The sequence below is a fragment of the Sprattus sprattus genome (genome assembly GCF_963457725.1).
Source record: "Sprattus sprattus genome assembly, chromosome: 8".
Classification (NCBI taxonomy): Eukaryota; Metazoa; Chordata; class Actinopteri; order Clupeiformes; family Clupeidae; genus Sprattus; species Sprattus sprattus.
The window spans coordinates 9518574-9537596 of record NC_137927.1 but is presented as its reverse complement, the minus strand read 5'-3'; the positions used below and the strand labels follow the sequence as shown (position 1 = coordinate 9537596).

The 19023-nt window shown below is 41.3% G+C and overlaps 2 protein-coding genes across 3 annotated transcripts; one reads left to right on the top strand and one right to left on the bottom strand.

Moving 5' to 3' along the window:
- The first annotated feature begins 267 nt into the window (after positions 1-267).
- Positions 268-10757, top strand: mtch2 (mitochondrial carrier homolog 2). Its single transcript, XM_080843604.1, has 13 exons — positions 268-406; positions 1409-1493; positions 2196-2302; positions 6236-6259; positions 6446-6505; positions 6873-6930; positions 7153-7204; positions 7377-7436; positions 7544-7637; positions 7736-7783; positions 7923-7990; positions 9420-9495; positions 9862-10757. Exons 1-13 carry the CDS (start codon positions 320-322, stop codon positions 9946-9948), a joined length of 906 nt encoding a protein of 301 aa, XP_080699730.1. The 5' UTR covers positions 268-319; the 3' UTR covers positions 9949-10757.
- Positions 10758-11867: 1110 nt separating this feature from the next.
- psmc3 (proteasome 26S subunit, ATPase 3) lies at positions 11868-18847 on the bottom strand. 2 transcript variants are annotated; one of them, XM_080843601.1, is made up of 12 exons: positions 18776-18847; positions 17822-17902; positions 17601-17726; positions 17284-17388; positions 16929-16991; positions 16464-16601; positions 16043-16186; positions 15180-15328; positions 14530-14626; positions 13175-13320; positions 12671-12752; positions 11868-12300 (listed from the first exon to the last, which is right to left on the bottom strand). In XM_080843601.1, exons 1-12 carry the CDS (start codon positions 18815-18817, stop codon positions 12190-12192), a joined length of 1284 nt encoding a protein of 427 aa, XP_080699727.1. In that variant the 5' UTR covers positions 18818-18847; the 3' UTR covers positions 11868-12189. The 2 variants fall into 2 exon arrangements, with proteins under 2 accessions (XP_080699727.1, XP_080699728.1); XM_080843602.1 differs by having other exon boundaries at positions 18782-18838.
- Positions 18848-19023: the final 176 nt, after the last annotated feature.

Genomic DNA, 19023 nt, shown 5'->3' with positions numbered 1-19023 from the left:
AAAATACTGTATCTGAAAAGGGTCCAAAGCTAATGTTAGTTAACGGCATTTTATCTCAATTTTGAAAACGTGTGGAATATTCAGGAAATGTGAGGAGGTGACGGGCAAATAGTGATAATGTGTTGCCACCTGTTGGATGCATTTAGGTTATATGACGAGAGCACAGTCGTGACAGTAGAAACTGATCGCCATCTTTTTTGCCTTACTCCCTGATCACCTGATATAGGCTGTTTGTCATGTCACGTGACACATTCTCGTTTCATCCGTTCCTTCCCTTTGCGGGAGGAGGAGGAGGAGGTTATTGTAAATTGTCTCCATAATGGCGGACACATGTGGCCAAGTTCTGCTGGGATCTGGACTGACTGTCCTCTCCCACCCTCTCATGTACATCAAAGTTCTAGTGCAGGTAAGACCGTGCTTGCTCGGTGGCATTGGTGTCCTTGCAAGCGAGCACAACATGTCAGCAGATGCAAAAGCGTTTACGGTGACCCGCTGTCAGCTAATTTTTAGCTCGCTGCTTTCGGTTTTCATTAGCTAACCTGCTTGAAAACCTTTTTGACATAAGACACATTTTGTGGTAAGACCTTAATTAGATTATGAGAACAGTGCACCATCTCTTTGAAAGCGGAGCTTGTAATCAAGAAAGTGGCATTTTCAACGCAAAAGCTTGGTAGCTAACTGTATGCGTTTCGTAGTCGGCTAGGTTGTTAGCCGGCTTCCCACTTTACGTCACTAAAGGTCAGAGTACGGGGGTTTGTGGATTCGCAACAGAAATACTGGGGTTTGGCTAATTAGCTTAATGTAGACCACACGTCATCTTGATTTGACATGAACTACTTAAAAAAAATAGAATGGAACGGACGATTATACGATATGTTTGACAGCTAATCTTCCATCCCAGGACCTCTTGCAGGCTAGCATGAAATTGCTTCTGAGCTAGCGAGTTTTCCAGGAAGTGTCCTTTGGCCCACTGTAAGGTTATTGAAGGGGGATAAAGTTTGCAAATACTGTGTGCATACCTAGTTAACGATATGCGTACTGGCAGTGGTAACAAACACACAGCCCTGACGGCGTTGAGTTCTGTTGCAAGATATTAGTAAAGGTGTCCTTATTTTCAGTGAGTCTTGACCCCACGCCTGTAATCTTAGGATGTTATTTAGATTGACGTGCTACTATTAATTCGTACTTTAAACGGTCTTTAAACATTTTAACTAGCAAATTCCTACGAGTTTTGTTTCACTTGTACAATTTATTTGACCATGGTTGTCAAATTAAGATTTATCTTGTGCGGGTGTTGTTTGTTGCGCGTTACTGTGGCAAAGAAAGGTAGAGATCTCTGAAGAAATAGCTTAAGTAAAGATTTGAAATCAATGAACTTTGGCCTCTGAACCAATCTGTTTTATTACAGGTGGGACATGAACCTCATCCTCCTTCAATAGGGAGAAATTTGTTTGGTCGACAGGTGTACCAGTTGCCAGGACTCTTTGCTTATGGTAAGGACCGTTGACTGTGTGTGTGTGTGTGTGTGTGTGTGTGTGTGTCTAATTCAATTGTATAAGGCTTTGTCATCATCTCACACACGTTTGGACAGTATAGCCTATATTTCTTTCCAGATTTTTCTCCATAGACAGTAGCCTATGTTTTAGCTGTGTACTTGAAATATAGGGTATACTGTCCAAACGTGTGTGAATTGATGACATAGCTTTATACAAAAAAATCCAGTGCCATGTTTAGGTCATTCATATGGCAACTTTTCATAGTCTTCTTATGTATTTGTGATACTGTACCATGATTATATTGCTTTATATTTAAAGTTGTTCAGTTAAACACATTTTTGAGATTCAAGATAGATGTGAAGTACTTATCTGTGATTGTCAGTATTCATGTTGTCACATCTGTGAAGAACATGGAACCGGTTTTACAGTTTTTGCAAACACATTTTATTTCAATAAACAGACCAGTGTTGTATAAATACATTGCAAGTATTCGGGCCTAATGTAGAGCCATTGTTGGTTCTGTGGAATGTGGTTTTCTTTTGAGTAGACAGAAGGGCTGATAAGGTAGTTTACATGCTCTTATTTCCTTATAGGAAAAGTCACCCTCAATTCACTGTTCCCAATTACTTTTTGTTGTCGAGCATTGCTGTATGTTGTAGTTTAATTTCTCCTAACCTTTCTGTGTTCATTTCCTTTCAGCCAAACACATTGTGAAGATTGATGGCAAAGCAGGCCTGTTCAACGGCTTAGCACCGCGACTCTGTGCGGGGACCATCGGCACACTCGTTCACAGCCGTGTCCTGCAGGTAGAACGTTAATGGTTAACATTAATCTAGCATTCAACATTCATCTAGCAGGCGCTTTTGTTCGATGTTACTTGTTAATTAAAGTAACACTGGAGTTTCTGGAGCCACCAGGTAGGCTGAACTATTCAGTAACTTATTTGCTGTCTTGCTTTGTCTTGTGTTGCACTTGCTTGATGTTTGACTGTGTTAGGAAAGTTGTTTACTCGTTTGTCATAAACAAATTAAGCTAATTTCAACAGGTTTGACTAAGTTTAGCTGCAAGACATCTCGTTAGCGATGTTAGCAAGCTTGTTATAACACGCTTGGACATTGATGCTAGTTATAAGTGCTCTTGCGTCGGCTTCTTTGTAATGGTATTGTGATAGCTATGTTGGCTAGCTTGCCAACAACTTTCTAACAGTCAAACATCAAGCAAGTGCCCTCTACCTGGCGGCTCCAGAAACTCCATAGTGTTACTTTAAAGTAGGAATGAACCTTATGCCTTCCAGTTGATAGCTTCAATCTTGTTTTGGCTTAGTGTGCCCACTGTTTACCCATCACCACAGTATATCCAGTATACTCTGGAGTTGTCTTGAATTGTTCTGTTTTGAGGGGTGTAAGATAATATCGGCTAGACTGATCAGGCAAGCTATTGTAGCAGTTTGGGTGAAAAGTATAAATTGGAGATGTTGGGCACCAAGTTCCTGTCCCTCTGCGGGTTCATAGATGGCCTCATCAGCAATGGGTGTTGGACTGAAATCTAACTGACCATTGCGACTGTTGACCCTGAAATTACATCTTCTGAAATTACATTGATGAGCAGTGTTGAAAGCATTTTATTTTTGTGTAAATCATTTATTGGAAAAGCCTATTCCCAAAAATAACCTTGGGTGAAATGACCGGGCAAAAATAAAAGCTGTATCCTCTTCCTGTAATAATTCAAGGGAGTGATGTAAGAAAGGCTATTATATTTCCTCAAGTAGCTTACACATCCAGAATAGGTATTAGCATCCCCTCCACAATCATATCTCCATAATGACACATTAATAGTATAGTAATATGAATTTGTTTTTGTAGTACTGTAGAGCTGTTTGACATGGCAGTATGTGGCTATGTAGCAGCTAGACATGCAGAATACTTACCACCCCTTAAAGATTGTTGTAGAAAGATTGCAAATAACAGGCATGAGAATCACTCACCTTTCGGCTAAATTCGCCGTTTTGAAAACAAAATAGGTGACCTACGTGAATCGTGTACATTCGATGAGTTTTTCTGGGGGGGGGGATCATATTCAGTGAGCTGCAAACAGCAGAACTGCCAACCTGCACGCATTTTGTGTACACGCCCCCTCCCCCGCAACAAAGTTTTTGGACATCATCTTCATATTCAGATGACATGTACTGCAACTAGTGGTGGCCGCGGCAAGGTGCTCAGTGTTGCCAGATTGTATATGGCGTATCATATCAAAGGCTCAAAATTATCGTATTTGGAGGATAATTAATTATATCTGTCAACACTGGGAAAGCGGTTGACCATTGACAGTTTTGTCTACAGTCAATGCTCGCGCAAGAAGGTGGAACGTAAGATACCCTTGCTGAGGTACAATGGGAAGTGGGGGAGTAATAATCAACCACATACGTTTGACCGAAATGTTAGCATATAAAACGTTAAAACATGTGTTCGGTAACTTAACGAGATGATGCATTTTAAGGGGTATAACCTTCAGATACATTTGTATAAAAAAGTTAGCCGTAGTAGCAAGCATATGATGTGATTAGCCTGGTTACGAGACGGCTACGGTGTGCATAACTGATGGGGTAAGCTAATTTAGCTGCAGTTACGTTAACTCAAACGCCACGGAGATTCCCTGTTCTAACTTTGAATCCCTCTGTTGGGGCAAAGTGATCATTGCAAAGGTGTTTGACTACAGACTGTTAACGTAGCAAATAATTCCTACTATTGCAGCCAGTCAACCTACAAGCCTTGCAGGTATAAAACAAATCATGACGTCAGATGACGATTTTCAGTCTTGTTACCATAAACAAGACCCAATACAGAGCAACCCTGAGCACTGACATGAGCACTTTGGTGACAAAAAAGGTGAGCATGGCTGCAAAAGGGACTTGTCACATGGAAGGCTTCAGTGATGTTCTGCTCAAAAAGGCCAAGTCGCCAAGCTATGAGGCAAAGCAGTCAAGATCAAGTGCCACTGGAAGTAGATAGATGGATACTTAAAATAGGAGCTTTAAAAAAAAAAGCTGGTACTCAAAAACTTTCTTCAAGGTTGGCAGGTCTAGAACATGTGCGCGTGCCAGAAGGGAGCGCGAGTGCATGGAAATATTAACGCGAAGGGCCTTGCCAATAAAATGTATTGAAATCTGAATTACATAACATTGTATTGGCTGTCAATCATGATGGAAGAGTAGACAAGTTAAGTTACAGCATGTCCACCATCTCTTGTGGGGGTTATGCATTAAGCCATTTGTGGTGCCCTCACCACATTGTGCCTCATATACTGTAACTGTTAGACCCAGTGACAGGCTGGCATGAAATGGCTTGCATAATACTAAGTAAGGAGGCCATAATAATTGTTGACTCATGGCTGAATTTAAGTTTCTCCAGCTCTCCCCAGGTTGGAAAAATAGCATCTCAAAATGTATCCGATTGATGCTTTTAAATAGGGAATATTAAAATTTTACTTACGGGGGAGCATGCCCCCGGACCCCCCTGGAGGGGTAATATCCTCCTCACCATTTTCACCCCTGACCCGTTTTCATGCCTGAAATAAAGAGGACGTGCAATGGAGAACGAAGCTATTGTTCATGTTTTATTGAACAAACCGTTTCATTCATTGAGCTACAGGGAGAAGGTTAGTATCAAAAGGGAAACCTGTTCCAAAAATCCAAGTCACTAAACCCAATGGTAAAACCGCTGCCGTATAATGCTAACTGGTAGGCGAAATACTTATAGCTCACTGGTACCATAAAAAAACAATCGGCTGTACTGTTTTGTTTAAATCGTTCATACGCCTATTGTTAGTCTGACTGTTCACGTTCAGCTGAAATTCTGAATGGAAATTGTTAATGAATGTTTCAGAACGCGATGTGTTTCGTATCTTTTCTAATTAGCCTACTTGTAATTTGGGCATTGGCCTCATACTAGGCTACTTTGAGTGATAGCTGTAATAATCTGGCATAATCTGATGTTAATGTTAATAGTTCTGAAATAATGTTCTCTTGTTGTCTTTGTTACTTGTTGTTTAATATTGTGGAAAGGATGTTAGTGAATGATTCAGAGCATGATGCATTTTAAATGGCATCACTTTTGGTCTTGTGTCTTAATTTTTTTTAAACAATTTCAGCTGAAAATAAAATTAGTCAAATAATAACCTTAATAGCTTTAGTAATTAAGGGGGAAAATAGGCCAAATGGTAGGCCCAAAATTTAGAATTTAGTTTTTCAAATCAAGAGTAGGCCTGATTTGACTTATTGGCTTTGCATCCTTTCCTTCTGGCCTTGTCTAGTCCAAAGACATGCTGCCCACCAGCTTTTTAAGTACAATTGTGCCACACTGGTGGCTTTGTATCAATTGTATCCCTGCCTGCTATTTTGTAGTACTGTAGGCCACAAAAACACCCTGAAACAACTTGTATCTCACATACTTATGCCACCAACGGAATAAGCAGGCCAATGGCAACCAGGCGCACAGTTCTTCCTCCCTCACTTTAAAAACCACCAGCCGCCACTGGTATGTGGCTATGTAGCAGCTAGACATGCAGAATACTTACCACAGTTGGCAGTATATCTGACCCCTTTACCCAACTTGAAATGCCCTTTCACTTTCGATCAGCAGCTAAATAAGGAGACAACTGTTGCCTCACATTGCTAGCAGATGAGGCAACTTTGTTAGATGCGATTGCTCTGAATTTAATATTACTATTATTGTGTTTTTCAGAAATGCCAGGAGGGTAAATATGAGGTATGTGTGAACAAATCAGTCCTTAACTTACATGACACACTAGTATTTTGTACTCACCGTAGGAGATTGGTATAGTTATATTTCTGTTGCTGTTTGTCTCATAAAGGCCAATTCGTTTGAGTTTTTTTCATACGAGTTATTTGACAACAGGTCTTGATTCTGCAAATGTATTTGTTTTTTTGTTAGATAATTGGGAGCAGCAATCAGAAAGAAGAGGAAGGATCGCTTCAACATGTTGTGAATGAGGTGAGTACAATAGCTGCTTAAAAAAACTGAATAAAATAATTCCAATTGCATGGATTGCAAGAAAATGTCTCTGCTTCATATTTTTAATGACTCCATAGTGGAGATGTCTCAAAATGAGCTGCTGCTTTTACTGTAAAATCTATTGCCTATTTGTCCCTACAACACATTGATGTTGCTGAAAATCAGCCCGATTAGGTTTTAATATTAAGTTTCCATGGTTCAGTTCTGTTCACTGCCCAGTTAGCACATTTTGCCTATTTATGTACAGTACTTGTGTCTACCATGCATATGTGTCGACAGAACTGACAGAACTTTTCCCTCCTAATTTTTTTTTCTCTTCTCCTCGCTTCACCCCTTCTCTTCCCAGACTACCAGAGAGATGATTGCTCGCTCCTGTGCCACTATTGTCACCCACCCCTTCCATGGTAACTTTGATGCTGATTTCTTTCTCAGGCTCTTTAGCTTAGCTGCGGGATGGAACACCAATTCAATGACTTGATACCAAGTTTGTCACTTATTTAACCGTAGTGTTTTTAAAGGATTTGCCTAAATGGTGTGGTAGGTTTGCCATACCGATGAGATGTATCAGATTGGGATGGATTGGATTTTTAAAAAGAAAATGTATTAATGTTCTTTTTTGCTTCAAGTAATTACCCTGAGATGCATGGTCCAGTTCATTGGCAGAGAAACCAAATACAGGTGTGTGTGTACAGTCATGGCTTTTATCTCAATCTTTTATTTTGATCACTTTTGAAATGCATTGTTTATTGTGATAAACCTGGAGCACTGCCTCTATGAACAATACAATTATATGTATTAAACTTAAAAAATAAAAAGTATGACAAACTAACAGCCTCTTTGTTCTCCTCAGTGGTGTGTTTGATTCCGTTGTAACAATCTACAAGGAAGAAGGCATTCTGGGATTTTTTGCGTATGTAGCTCAACTGTAGATGATAAATGTGTCAGTACTCAAATGGTCTTGAGGTCAATGCAAAAAGTGTTTTTCATTTTTAACCCCCCCCCCCCCCCCCCCCCCAGTGGCTTGGTTCCTCGTCTCTTGGGCGATGTCCTCTCCCTGTGGATCTGCAACATGCTTGCCCATCTCATTAACACATATGCTATTGATGACTCGGTAAGTCCTTCATTCATAACGTACGTTCTGTCACAGTGGTATTTCACTCTTTGATCTTAAAGACTTCTGAGAGACTGACCCTCTGCCTCTTGCCATAGATGAGCCACACCGGAGAAATAAAAAACTGCTCACAAGCAGTCACTGGGGTGAGTGCATGTTTTTTCAAAACCTGCATTGTGCTCCTGTATGTGTCATATGTGCGTGCTGCTGAAGAGTATCGATGGAGGAGGGAGAAAAATGTTTATGGACTGATAGCATCTCTTCATTTGTCCTCCTTTTCTCCAGTTTTTTGCCAGTATGCTGACATACCCATTTGTGTTGGTGTCCAACCTAATGGCTGTTAACAACTGCAGGTAAGACTAGCATCAGTAGTGCAACACTCGAAAATTCAGTTCTATGCAGGTTTTGAGGTTCAATATAGACAATGAAATATCCACTTCCTGGTTATGGAGTGATAACCAAGAATAAGACAATCTCCTTTCCTGCCCCTCCTGCAGCCAGCAATCCTCTGCTTCAGTTAAGGCCAGGCCAGACTAAGCGGATTTTCATACTTTCCGGAAAATAACTTGACAAACTGGCCTCCCGGCCAGATAAATCTGCCATTTGGAGCGTTACTTTTCGCCAAGGTTAGAATCCCCTCTCCAGAGTGGGAAGGTTGCAATCTACCCTGCTATCAGGGCCTGTCTGGTCGCAAATCGGGTTTGAATCCGCGAATCTGATGACGTAATTATCCCACGTGAACGCTGGAAGCTGTCAAGTAGTCACGTACATCTTCCCAATCGCAATAAAAACAAAAAAATGTAAGTCTTCTGTTCTGTTTATGGCTGGCAAACAACGATCTAAGAAGGGCACGTTTTATTCACTGAGTTACCAAAGCAGTCTTCTTTATGGGGACTAATTTACACTGCACTGAATTACACAACTAATATTACCAGATACATATAATAGTGGACATTACACTAGGCAACATGGATCTCATTCATATCTCATCCAGTCGAAATCTTAGCAGGATTGAACACATCTGTATTACAGCGTATCAACATAAGAACAGAACATAGCTAAATCTCCGCTTAGCGTGCTAATCACTACTAATAGCACTAGATGGTAGCCCAAAATGTGGTATTTAATACACACGATCTATCACAGTAGCAACTTCATGAAAACCCTTACTTTCATTAGGTATGCACATAATGCATCATATACAGGTCGAACAATGATGATTTAAGCATAGGAAATGTATAAGGCACAGTATGGTCAACTACTTGGCGACAAACTGAACTGTCACCAACTTAACTAGTTGTAACTTGTCGTCTTCTTCTACGAGTCTTCTTCTCCATTTCCGGTAGCACCCTTCACAGCGCCACCAACAGGCCTTGCATATGTTCTACAGCATATTCACCAGTTTCAATGGGTGTGTGTGGCCGTAGAACAGCGCAGCACAGCTTTGTCTGGCAGCGATTGACTAAACCCGAATACGTTCCGGAAAGTATGAAAATCCGCTTAGTCTGGCCTTGCTCTTAGTCATTGGGAGGGGCAGTCGGGCAATCAGCCAATCAGCAGTACTGCAGAAGATAAGAGGGCCTCTAGTGCATGTGCATGCTTTGTTTGCGCAAATTCAGTACTAAAGACAAGAAATTATTACGTTTGTGAACACAATAGATAAATATATCAAAACTATATACCTGCAATTCTTTTTTACAAATGAATAATGACAGGAAGGTGAAGTTTAGAAATGAACAGAAAGTTTTCAACATCCAGTCTGCCATTTTTGTGTGTTTGCAGTCTTGCAGGTGGCCTCCCCCCATATGCTTCTGTGTACCCAACATGGGTGGACTGCTGGAGACACCTCAGTCTAGAGGTCAGTATCTCAATCACTGGCAAAGCCACTAGGCTTCTTTACAACATTAACTTAAAGTTATGACCACTTTCTACAATGCAGTACATTGCTGTACTTTCTGTGTAGTATAGTTGTGTAGCACTGTAATACTGTAGTAAGGCGAGTGGTACTGTTGTATTTTCATTGTATAGTACTTTAGTGTTACACTTCTCATAAAACCACTGTTTCTGGGCATAAGCTGTACATTTATATAAGCAATCATCTTGTGGACGATAGCCAATTTTCCATTCAAAACATTTTCATAAATAAAAGTACAGAAGAGTCTTTAGATCAGATAAGATGAATGCACTTACTCATCCTGTCAATTTGTCTGTTTCCAATCTACAGGGAAATATGAGCCGAGGCAACAGTTTATTTTTCAGGAAGCTACCTGCAGGGAAGACGTACGCCATTGATCAGAAAAGATTTTTTTAAACCAGAAGTTGACGGCATAGCATTTTATTGTAATAATATAAATGATGATGGCCGGGGTGGGGTGAGGTGGACCCTCTAATCCTTTGTATGCACTTGTTTACATAACAGACTATTTTTTGTTGTTCTTTTTTTTTTAACAACAAACTGTCAAGTCTGCCTACAAGTAAATGAAAACATTTTCACCGCAACTCAAGCTGCTTTCATTGGAAATGTGAAGAGCTTTATTTTAATAATTAGAGATTTATATAAATGATAAAATGAAACGGGGATATCTCACTTGTGGGGAAATCGGAGGGGCTACAGGATGACAAAGGTGTCTGCAGAAGTGTCCAATCAGCTTCACCGAGGGTCGGGGCTAGCACTCGAGGACTGGAACAGTCCTGCCCCCAATCCCAGGATCTGGCGCTTGGTAAGAAGTTCCTGAGATTGTCAAAGATATGCACGCCTGGCTCCCCCAGATGACCAACCTTTTTTTTTTTTTTTACCTGGATAGTCGAGATGTTTCCCCCCACCCACCCAAGGAAATAAATGCATGTAGCCTTGTTATTGGTCTAACGTTAAGAGGGTGGGGGGCTGTCTAGTCCGCCCTGATTGTGAGTATTGTGGTGTACGTTGTTTTCATGCTGAAATCCCAGACAAGGGCCCATGTGGCGACTCAGTCACTCACTAGCTTTCAGTCTAGTGGAAGCTGATATGTTGTGCAAGTAATTATTAAGAGGTGCAAGTCCATGCCTGGATGAAGTCTTCAAAGCAGATGTCATAACACTGAGTTAATTCTGATTGGTCCAAATAAACTGCTTTTTGGGGGATTTTCATGTCCTGTGTGGTTTTGTTTGCACTGGATGTATTTTGTGGGATAGCTGTCATTCAATAGACCTTTTCTCATGCAGACATGCAGTGAAAGCTATTTTAATATGTAGATTATGAAAATGGTTTCCTGTACTGAGGTGACCAGGTGAGCACTGGTCAACAATTCCGTGCCCCAATACTTCAGTTGCAAATTGCAGTCGCTGTGAAAATCAAATAGATTTAACAATTATGAAGTGGACCAGTTGACCAAACCAGCTCTGGAAATTCAAGTCTGGCCACTGATAGACTGAAACGCATAGCTTGTCCGTCTTTTTCTTACACAATCTGAAAGGATGTTCCGGATAGCCATCTCATTGCACAGCGGATGGCTGACCAGTAGTGTTGGTGCCCTTAACAGCAAGGCTTTGAAGCTATTTCGAGAACGTCAAGCACTTCCAGCCAGATATCCGTATGGAGACTTGTGTGGTTTTGGCGAAATAACGTCAGTGTTGACGGTCAAAGCCTTGTTTGATTCCACTGCTTCGAGAAGGGGTTCACTTTTGGCGGGGCGCTTCAACTATGTCACAATTCCCATCTTGAACAATCAACACAAATAATAACAATCTTTTTGAACCAAAACTTTAAATGAAAACAATTAGGGTTCCCCCCTCATGTCACACAAGCACATCCACTGCCCCCTGTTCAGTTTAACAAATTAAGGTTGCACCCTTTTCTCCAGTCTGAAAAACCCCATCACTGCCCTGCTGACCAGTTATCCAAAAGCACTTTAACTGCCCTCTGTTCAACAATGTCATACAGCAATTTGCTGGATCAAATGGACTGTTTCAATTTCATTATGGAATTTCATGTCCCGATATTTTCTACACCGTATTTTCACTGGCCAGCATGTGTCCCTAGACTAGAGTGCCTTTGAAGCCTCAATAAACAAACGACTTTTCAACAGATCTGTCTAGAAAGCTTCAAGGTTTCATGAAGCTTCATTTCACCACCGCTACTGCTGCCCAGTCACTATGGAATGAGACTCTAATGTCATTTTCTGAGACAAATGGGTCACTGAGTACAACTCTGCCCAGATCAAGAAGAACGGGCAAAGCAAGGAAACAACAGGCTGCCATACCAATGAATTTTTTATTTATTTATTTTATATCAATGGAAGGACTAATGTGATGGCACACCAGTCACTTTGTAATCAGTCCAGTCCAAATAAAGTAAAGACTGATACACTGAAACACTTCTGTGTCATGCACAAGAGTGGGAACTACCCCACAAGGTTATAAAAGGTCATTCTGTCAATCCAAGGACCAGTGATCACCTAATGTCAGTGACACTTGGCTGCTTGACAACCTCCCCCATCACCACACACTCGCACACACATTCGTACAAATGCAAACACACACACATACATACAGACACCAAACGCCATCCCTTGACTCAAGCGTAGTACTGCAGGTTGGCTTTCTTCTTGGCCTGCACCTCCAGGATGCCCTCCATGTAGTCCTCATGGTTCAGCTCAGAGGCTCCCCTGCGAAGCGCTATCATACCCTAGACAGACAGAAGGACATCATGTTTTTATCTGGGCATGTATCCTGGTTAACGCTGCAACGCGAAGACAGAAAGCACAGACAAGCACTTGAGGCAGAAATACACGAGGGCAAAGGGCAAAACTGCCCCCAAAAAATATAATTTTGCCCCTGATATCACAAGGAGAAGGGCAAAAAATGCCCCCATAATTTCCTCTAATAATATTTTAATGAACTTGTCAAAAACATCGTAGCCTATAAAACAAGTCTTGAGGAGTGCCTCACTTACATGTGCGGCAGACAGTCTTGTGTGACAGGCATACCGTACATTTGGTGACATAATCGTTAATGTGCACCATATGATATAGTGACAGGAGTAAAAGTATACTTACGGCCTCCACGCACACAGCCTTGCACTGGGCACCGTTGAAGTCATCTGTGCATCTGGCCAGCTCTTCATAATTCACGTCAGGACTGGATGAGGAGAGAGGAAATGGTGTTGTAAGTGTAATGAACCTCACACACCAGATACACACTTGTAGTCTTTGGATGAAAACCCATTTTGCACGCGATACTGTATATAACATGGACTTGAAACATTAACTATGTCAATACAGTCTACGGAATAAAGTCTTCCATAAACATATATAAGTACCATATATATGTACCACACGTGTTAAAACATGAAACATCTTCAGATTGATAAAATATGTCATGATAGAGTTGGGATCTGGTGAGCTAAAATACATACAATTCAGGAATCTCCAAGAACTCCTGTGCTGGTACATGAATCACGTAAGGGTGTGACCTTTGCCCCCAAAAGGGTGATGACGCCTGTGCAAACAAAACTCCCCCCCCCCATTTCTTCACGTGACCATAGGGCAGCTGGAGCCTACCTGACGTTCATCTTGCGTGAGTGGATCTGCATGATGCGCGCACGCGCCTCTTCGTTGGGCATGGGGAACTCGATCTTACGGTCAAGACGTCCAGAGCGAAGCAACGCAGGGTCCAGGATGTCCACTCTGTTTGTGGCAGCAATGACCTGGAGGCAGAGGACCAGGGTGATGAACATTCATACAGCCAGACTGGCTTTGTTGTATTTCACGCAAGCACATTCAAATCCAGGATGTGAAATCTGTAATGATGGGTTTCATACGGTGTAGTACATTACAAGCAAACCTCACATGCACCTGCCCTGACTGGATGGCCCGCATAGACCTTATCCTGTAGTTACAAAAATGTTTTCCTCTTTTGTTTTTGTGCTCTTAGCATTTAGCAGTAGTTCAACTGTTACAACACAGTGCTACTATAAAACTGAGCTGAATGGTATACCTTCACTGTAAATGTATTTGAGGACATCAAACGGCCATATTTGTGTGTCGGTTAGGCATAACAGGGAAGAAACAGGGAACATGTTTCAGTTGCTATCCAATCCAGATACCAGTCGTAATCTAGACACCCACCACTACTGAAACATGTAAGGTTAGTTGATTGAGTAAAGATTTTACGATCTTTCAATGTTTATAATGGTTTCTTTAATCGCGTGGCGGAACTAGGGAACACTACGATAAATGATCGAGGCTATCTATAGCCCCTTTCACATATGAAATACATTAATGAGTCAGATAAGAGACACGGAAAGGACAACTATTGTTCATTCCCACTCAGTCCTCCATGACGGTAAAGTGTCCTGTATTCCACCTGACTGTATATTACAGGGTACTACGAACCACGGACCTCCGTTAACCGAACTATGAGTGATCTAACTCAGCTTAGGAAACCATCTTAACAGTTGGCAGTTACTTATGCGCGTTAACATGAACTAAGTAAGTTAAACTCCGAGGCTATCTATAGCCCCTTTCACATATGAAATACATTAATGAGTCAGATAAGAGACACGGAAAGGACAACTATTGTTCATTCCCACTCAGTCCTCCATGACGGCAAAGTGTCCTGTATTCCACCTGACTGTATATTACAGGGTACTACGAACCACGGACCTCCGTTAACCGAACTATGAGTGATCTAACTCAGCTTAGGAAACCATCTCAACAGTTGGCAGTTACTTATGCGCGTTAACATGAACTAAGCAAGTTAAACTCCAATTGAGGATGCTGTTATATCAGCTAAATATAGCCATCATTTGACTCCCATTCCCACACAATGCCAATACCGCATTACCGCAACAAATAAACGGCATTCAATGCGAGTGGGAATTGGGTATGTATTAGGCTTGAATGCAGGTACCTACCTTGACTTGCATGTTGGGCTGGAACCCGTCCAGCTGGTTGAGAAGCTCCAGCATAGTCCTCTGCACTTCACGGTCACCAGCCTTCTCACTGTCAAACCTACAGGAGAAGAGGAAAGGTGGCCTATTTGGGATATGTCCTCACAGGTGCCTGACAAGGGGCTTTTAAGAATGGAGTGCTGCGACTCTAATAAACCAACTAAGTTTGTCAAAATGTACTGAGACTGAAGTCATACAAAGACTGAGCAGAAAGCTTAGAGATTTAGGTGCAGTTGTGCACTGTAATGGTTCTCGAGCTCAGCTCCAAAAAGATGTTATTGACGTCTAGGCAGGAAGGACAAACTAATGCATCTCACTCACTGTACCACATGTTTAGCACAGAAACATGCACAACATGAATCCCTAGGTGACTTGGTAATAATACTATGAGTTTATTAATCCACGTTATTATACCGGGGTTTCATTAAAACACTTCCCCTTCAAGGTCCTAGCAAGCCAACTCCATCCTAAACCTTCATTACCAATATAAGAGGACTGAATGGCCAAATGTATATAAATGTATGTAATAAGTATAAATAGCCTATACATTAATACCTGCAGCAGAACAGCTGCTCGACAAGAGCAAGCGTGCATGCAAGCATACAGAAATGTACCTTTTGGTCCCAATAGCATCCAACTCATCAATGAAAATGATGGATGGGGCCTTCTCTTTGGCCAGAGCAAAAGCATCACGGACCAGCTTGGCACCATCACCAATGAACATCTGGACCAGCTGTGGACCCGCCAACTTCAAAAAGGTGGCCTTAAAGGGAAAAAAAAGACACAGAGGTTCAGGATAAGAGCATATGAACAAGCATTAACACACACACACACACACACACACACACAAACACACACACACACACACACACACTCTCTATAAGCCTGCTTTAAACCAACAAGCATTCCATCACTTGGTAGGTACACCAGTGAAGACGCTCAGCTACAGCCATATTGAACGGGCATGACCTGTGACCTCTAGAAAAACAGTGGCCAGCTGCGTTAAGTTTGTATTTCTCCCACTGCGTGCTGTTGGCATTATGTTTTGGGCTGTATGGATAGTTGGACGTTAGGTCTACAGCCTCATCTTGGAGTTATTAGAATACATCGCCTCGTTTTCCAGTTCAAGATTGAGAATTTCAGAACGTCAGACACACCTGTGGGAAAACCTCTGGAAATACCCGAAAAACATTTTTTGAATTTTTCTAACCACAACTTTAAGAACCTATTATTTTTGTCACAATATTTGCAAGCCTCTACAGTAATCAAAACGGTAATTTATTATTGTTTTTGCTTTGTTAGTTCTCTTTCCAGTAAAAATATCACTACATATATTTTATGAGTTAATTTTCACTGTCGTCCCTACACCTGGCATCTCAAAAAGAGACATCCTGAAAAGCATAAGTGTTTCTTTGTTCACCCACCACTCACGCACACATCCACCGCTCACACATACAAACACATCCACACGTCTTACCTTAGTCTGGGCAGCACAGGCCCTGGCCAGCAGAGTCTTTCCTGTTCCTGGGGGACCGTACATCAGCACCCCCTTAGGTGGCTGGATGCCCAGGTTCTCAAACTTCTCTTTGTGGTTCATAGGCAACACAATGGCCTCCACCAACTATAGGGAACAATCCCACAGTCACCGCAACAGTCTCAACTACAAACATTATTCACTGTTAACTCAGGCATGTTTTCAGGAACTACTGGCTGATAATGGTTTACCTTCATGACTTAAGGTTCAGTTGTAAAACACAAACTTCCGATCAAAGAGGATGGTTAACAGCGCCACAAACAACACCAAATTCATTACCAGTTAACCACTACTGATATGTATTGTTAAGTTTTTGTGTTATCTAGTCAGTTCAGGAATGGGTAATTAAGTATTGTTAGTGTACCTCTTGGATCTGCTTATCAAGGCCTCCAATGTCGCTGTACTGCTCAGTGGGGCGCTCATCCACCTCCATGGCCTTGACCCGAGAGTCATACTCAGTTGGGAGGGTCTCCAGGATCAGGTAGGAGTCCTTGTTCACTCCCTGTGTGCCAATGAACAACTCTCCATCACCATCAAGCCACAATTTAACACATCCTGGATAAAGCACTGTTCCCTGAATCTGGCCCTAAAATCTCAATTCAGTGCTCCTTATTTATTTATTTTAAACAAGGTGCTTTTGACAATGTCACTGGTAACCAAGTCATTAGCGCTGGTATTAGAATACAAGAGGCTTAAATCTCTCTGGTAGAATTCCGTTGGGGTCTGACTGGAAAAGCTTTAATTTTGGAAAGGACAAGAGCAAGCAACGAAAAACAAAAAGTATTAGTGGGAACCAACAAAAGCTCTCTGCCTGGAATGAAATACATACCACAAGGTCCCCTGGCTTCAACTTCTCAGCATCCACCAAACCAATGACTGGCAGAAAATATGTCTATAAGGGGAAATGTAATACAGACACACAATGACATACACAAGTTAATACCTAATGTGGAAGTCATATATTCAGTTAAACAGACATTCAAACTCCTATTAATACTACGTAAAAAAAACGGCACTTCTTTCATAAAATTGATGGAGCACCATCCTCGCACTGCAAATGCCACTAGTTTGGTTCTCAGATGTGTATTTACTACTGACAGCAGCATGTCCAGTGTGATGTGTTCATGCTGCGTTGATGACGGACTGATTACACATGACGTTGCGCTAGTGTCATGAAGACGCACCTGTCTCGTAGAGGTCTTGATGACAGCACATTTCCCCTTTCTCTGGGAGTCCAGATCAATATTGGCTCCATCTTCCTCCTGGTCGTTGGGATCTACGTCCAACAGCTGCCAATCACAACAGGTGTTATGTGAAGTTAAAAGAGTGTGTCGAGTGTGTAGGTGCAAATAATACAATCTGGATACAGTATGAATCTTACTATGTGTCCTTCATTCATAGTATTAATTGTATTATAAAAACCTTTTTGCAAACTAGATTCATAACATTTTTGGATGCATCTTTATTGAGAGGTCAGTGACAGGTATGAACTAACATTTACCTCAATAACATTGGAGACCAAGTAAGGCAGGGTCTTGTTGACTTTAATCTTCTCTGTATTCTCTTTAATTTTATCCTTCATAGCTTGGAGCTCATGGGTCACCCTTAGGACCTCACTCTTCATGATCTGAAAAGGTGTGAAGATTTAGTATTGGAGTTTTTAAATGGACACACACGCAGACAATCACTCGTGGAACATTAGGAGCAGTTCAGCTATCCTACCTTGATCTCACTGTCCAAAAGACGCGTCCGCTGAACAATTTCTTCAGTGGACATTTTGAGGACTTCCTCCCCAATCCCATCCTAAAAAAGTCAGTCACACATAAGTAAAACCTAAAAAAAACTCCAGATGAAACAAATAGTAACCAAAACGTCCATAACGTTAAATCACAAAATATTCAATAAGAATACAAATGTCTGTTGGTATGTGATAATGGCACTTGGTAAGATTGAGTTTAACGAACCCTGCTGAAAAAACAACGAAAGCTAGGTAACGTAGCTAACGCTAGAACAGATCTACCTGAACACGCTGTTTGGCTAATTCAATTACGAAGTTGCTGAAACCATCATAATAGAAGATGAGAAAGGTAAGGATATTACACACGTCCGCCTTTTTGTCTTCACTTTATACCAAGTCATGTAATAAAGGGTCACGCTAACATTAGCTAACTAGCTAGCGAGACCCCGAGCCTTGCTACCTTAGAGGCAGCTAGTCGGTGTTTGACTGAAGCTAACCTTAAACCAGATAATTGTATTTTAAACTGTTGACGTTACCTAGCACGCTTAGCAACCTATATTACTTAAATCAATACAGAGGACTTGACATGTCAAATAGTTATAGAGGACGCGGAGACAAAAACGAGTACATAATCGCTGTCTGACAATTTAAGAAGCCAAGTCGTTGTTTTTAGTCACAAAGCTCAGTGGCTAGATATTAGCTTGCTATAACAATGTTAGCCTCTATGCTACCTAATTTCCTGTGTCATGCTGAAAACCGGGTAGCTAATAAGCTAGCTAGCTCCACAGGGTTAGATTGTGTTTACTTTCAGTATTTTTGTAATACCAGACTGAATGACTCCAAATGACAGCTAATTGAGTATGATACCTTTGGATTTCATAAGACACAAAACCAACTAAAATTTTGTATCTTATGAAATTTGATAAATAAAAACAAACCTCCACCTCATCCCAAACTGATCTGTCATTCAGCGACGACATCTTGGAAATTCTCTGACTGACTTCTTCTTCTTCTTCTTCTTCTTTGTTTTATGGCGGTTGGCAAGCAACTTTTAGTGTGCATTACCGCCACCTTCTGTACTGGAGTGTGGATCTGAACACCCTTACTAAATCCTATAAAATAAACCTGTTTTTTTCAGAAAATGAAAAATAAAACAACAAACAAATATCTCCTGAGTTTCTCTGTA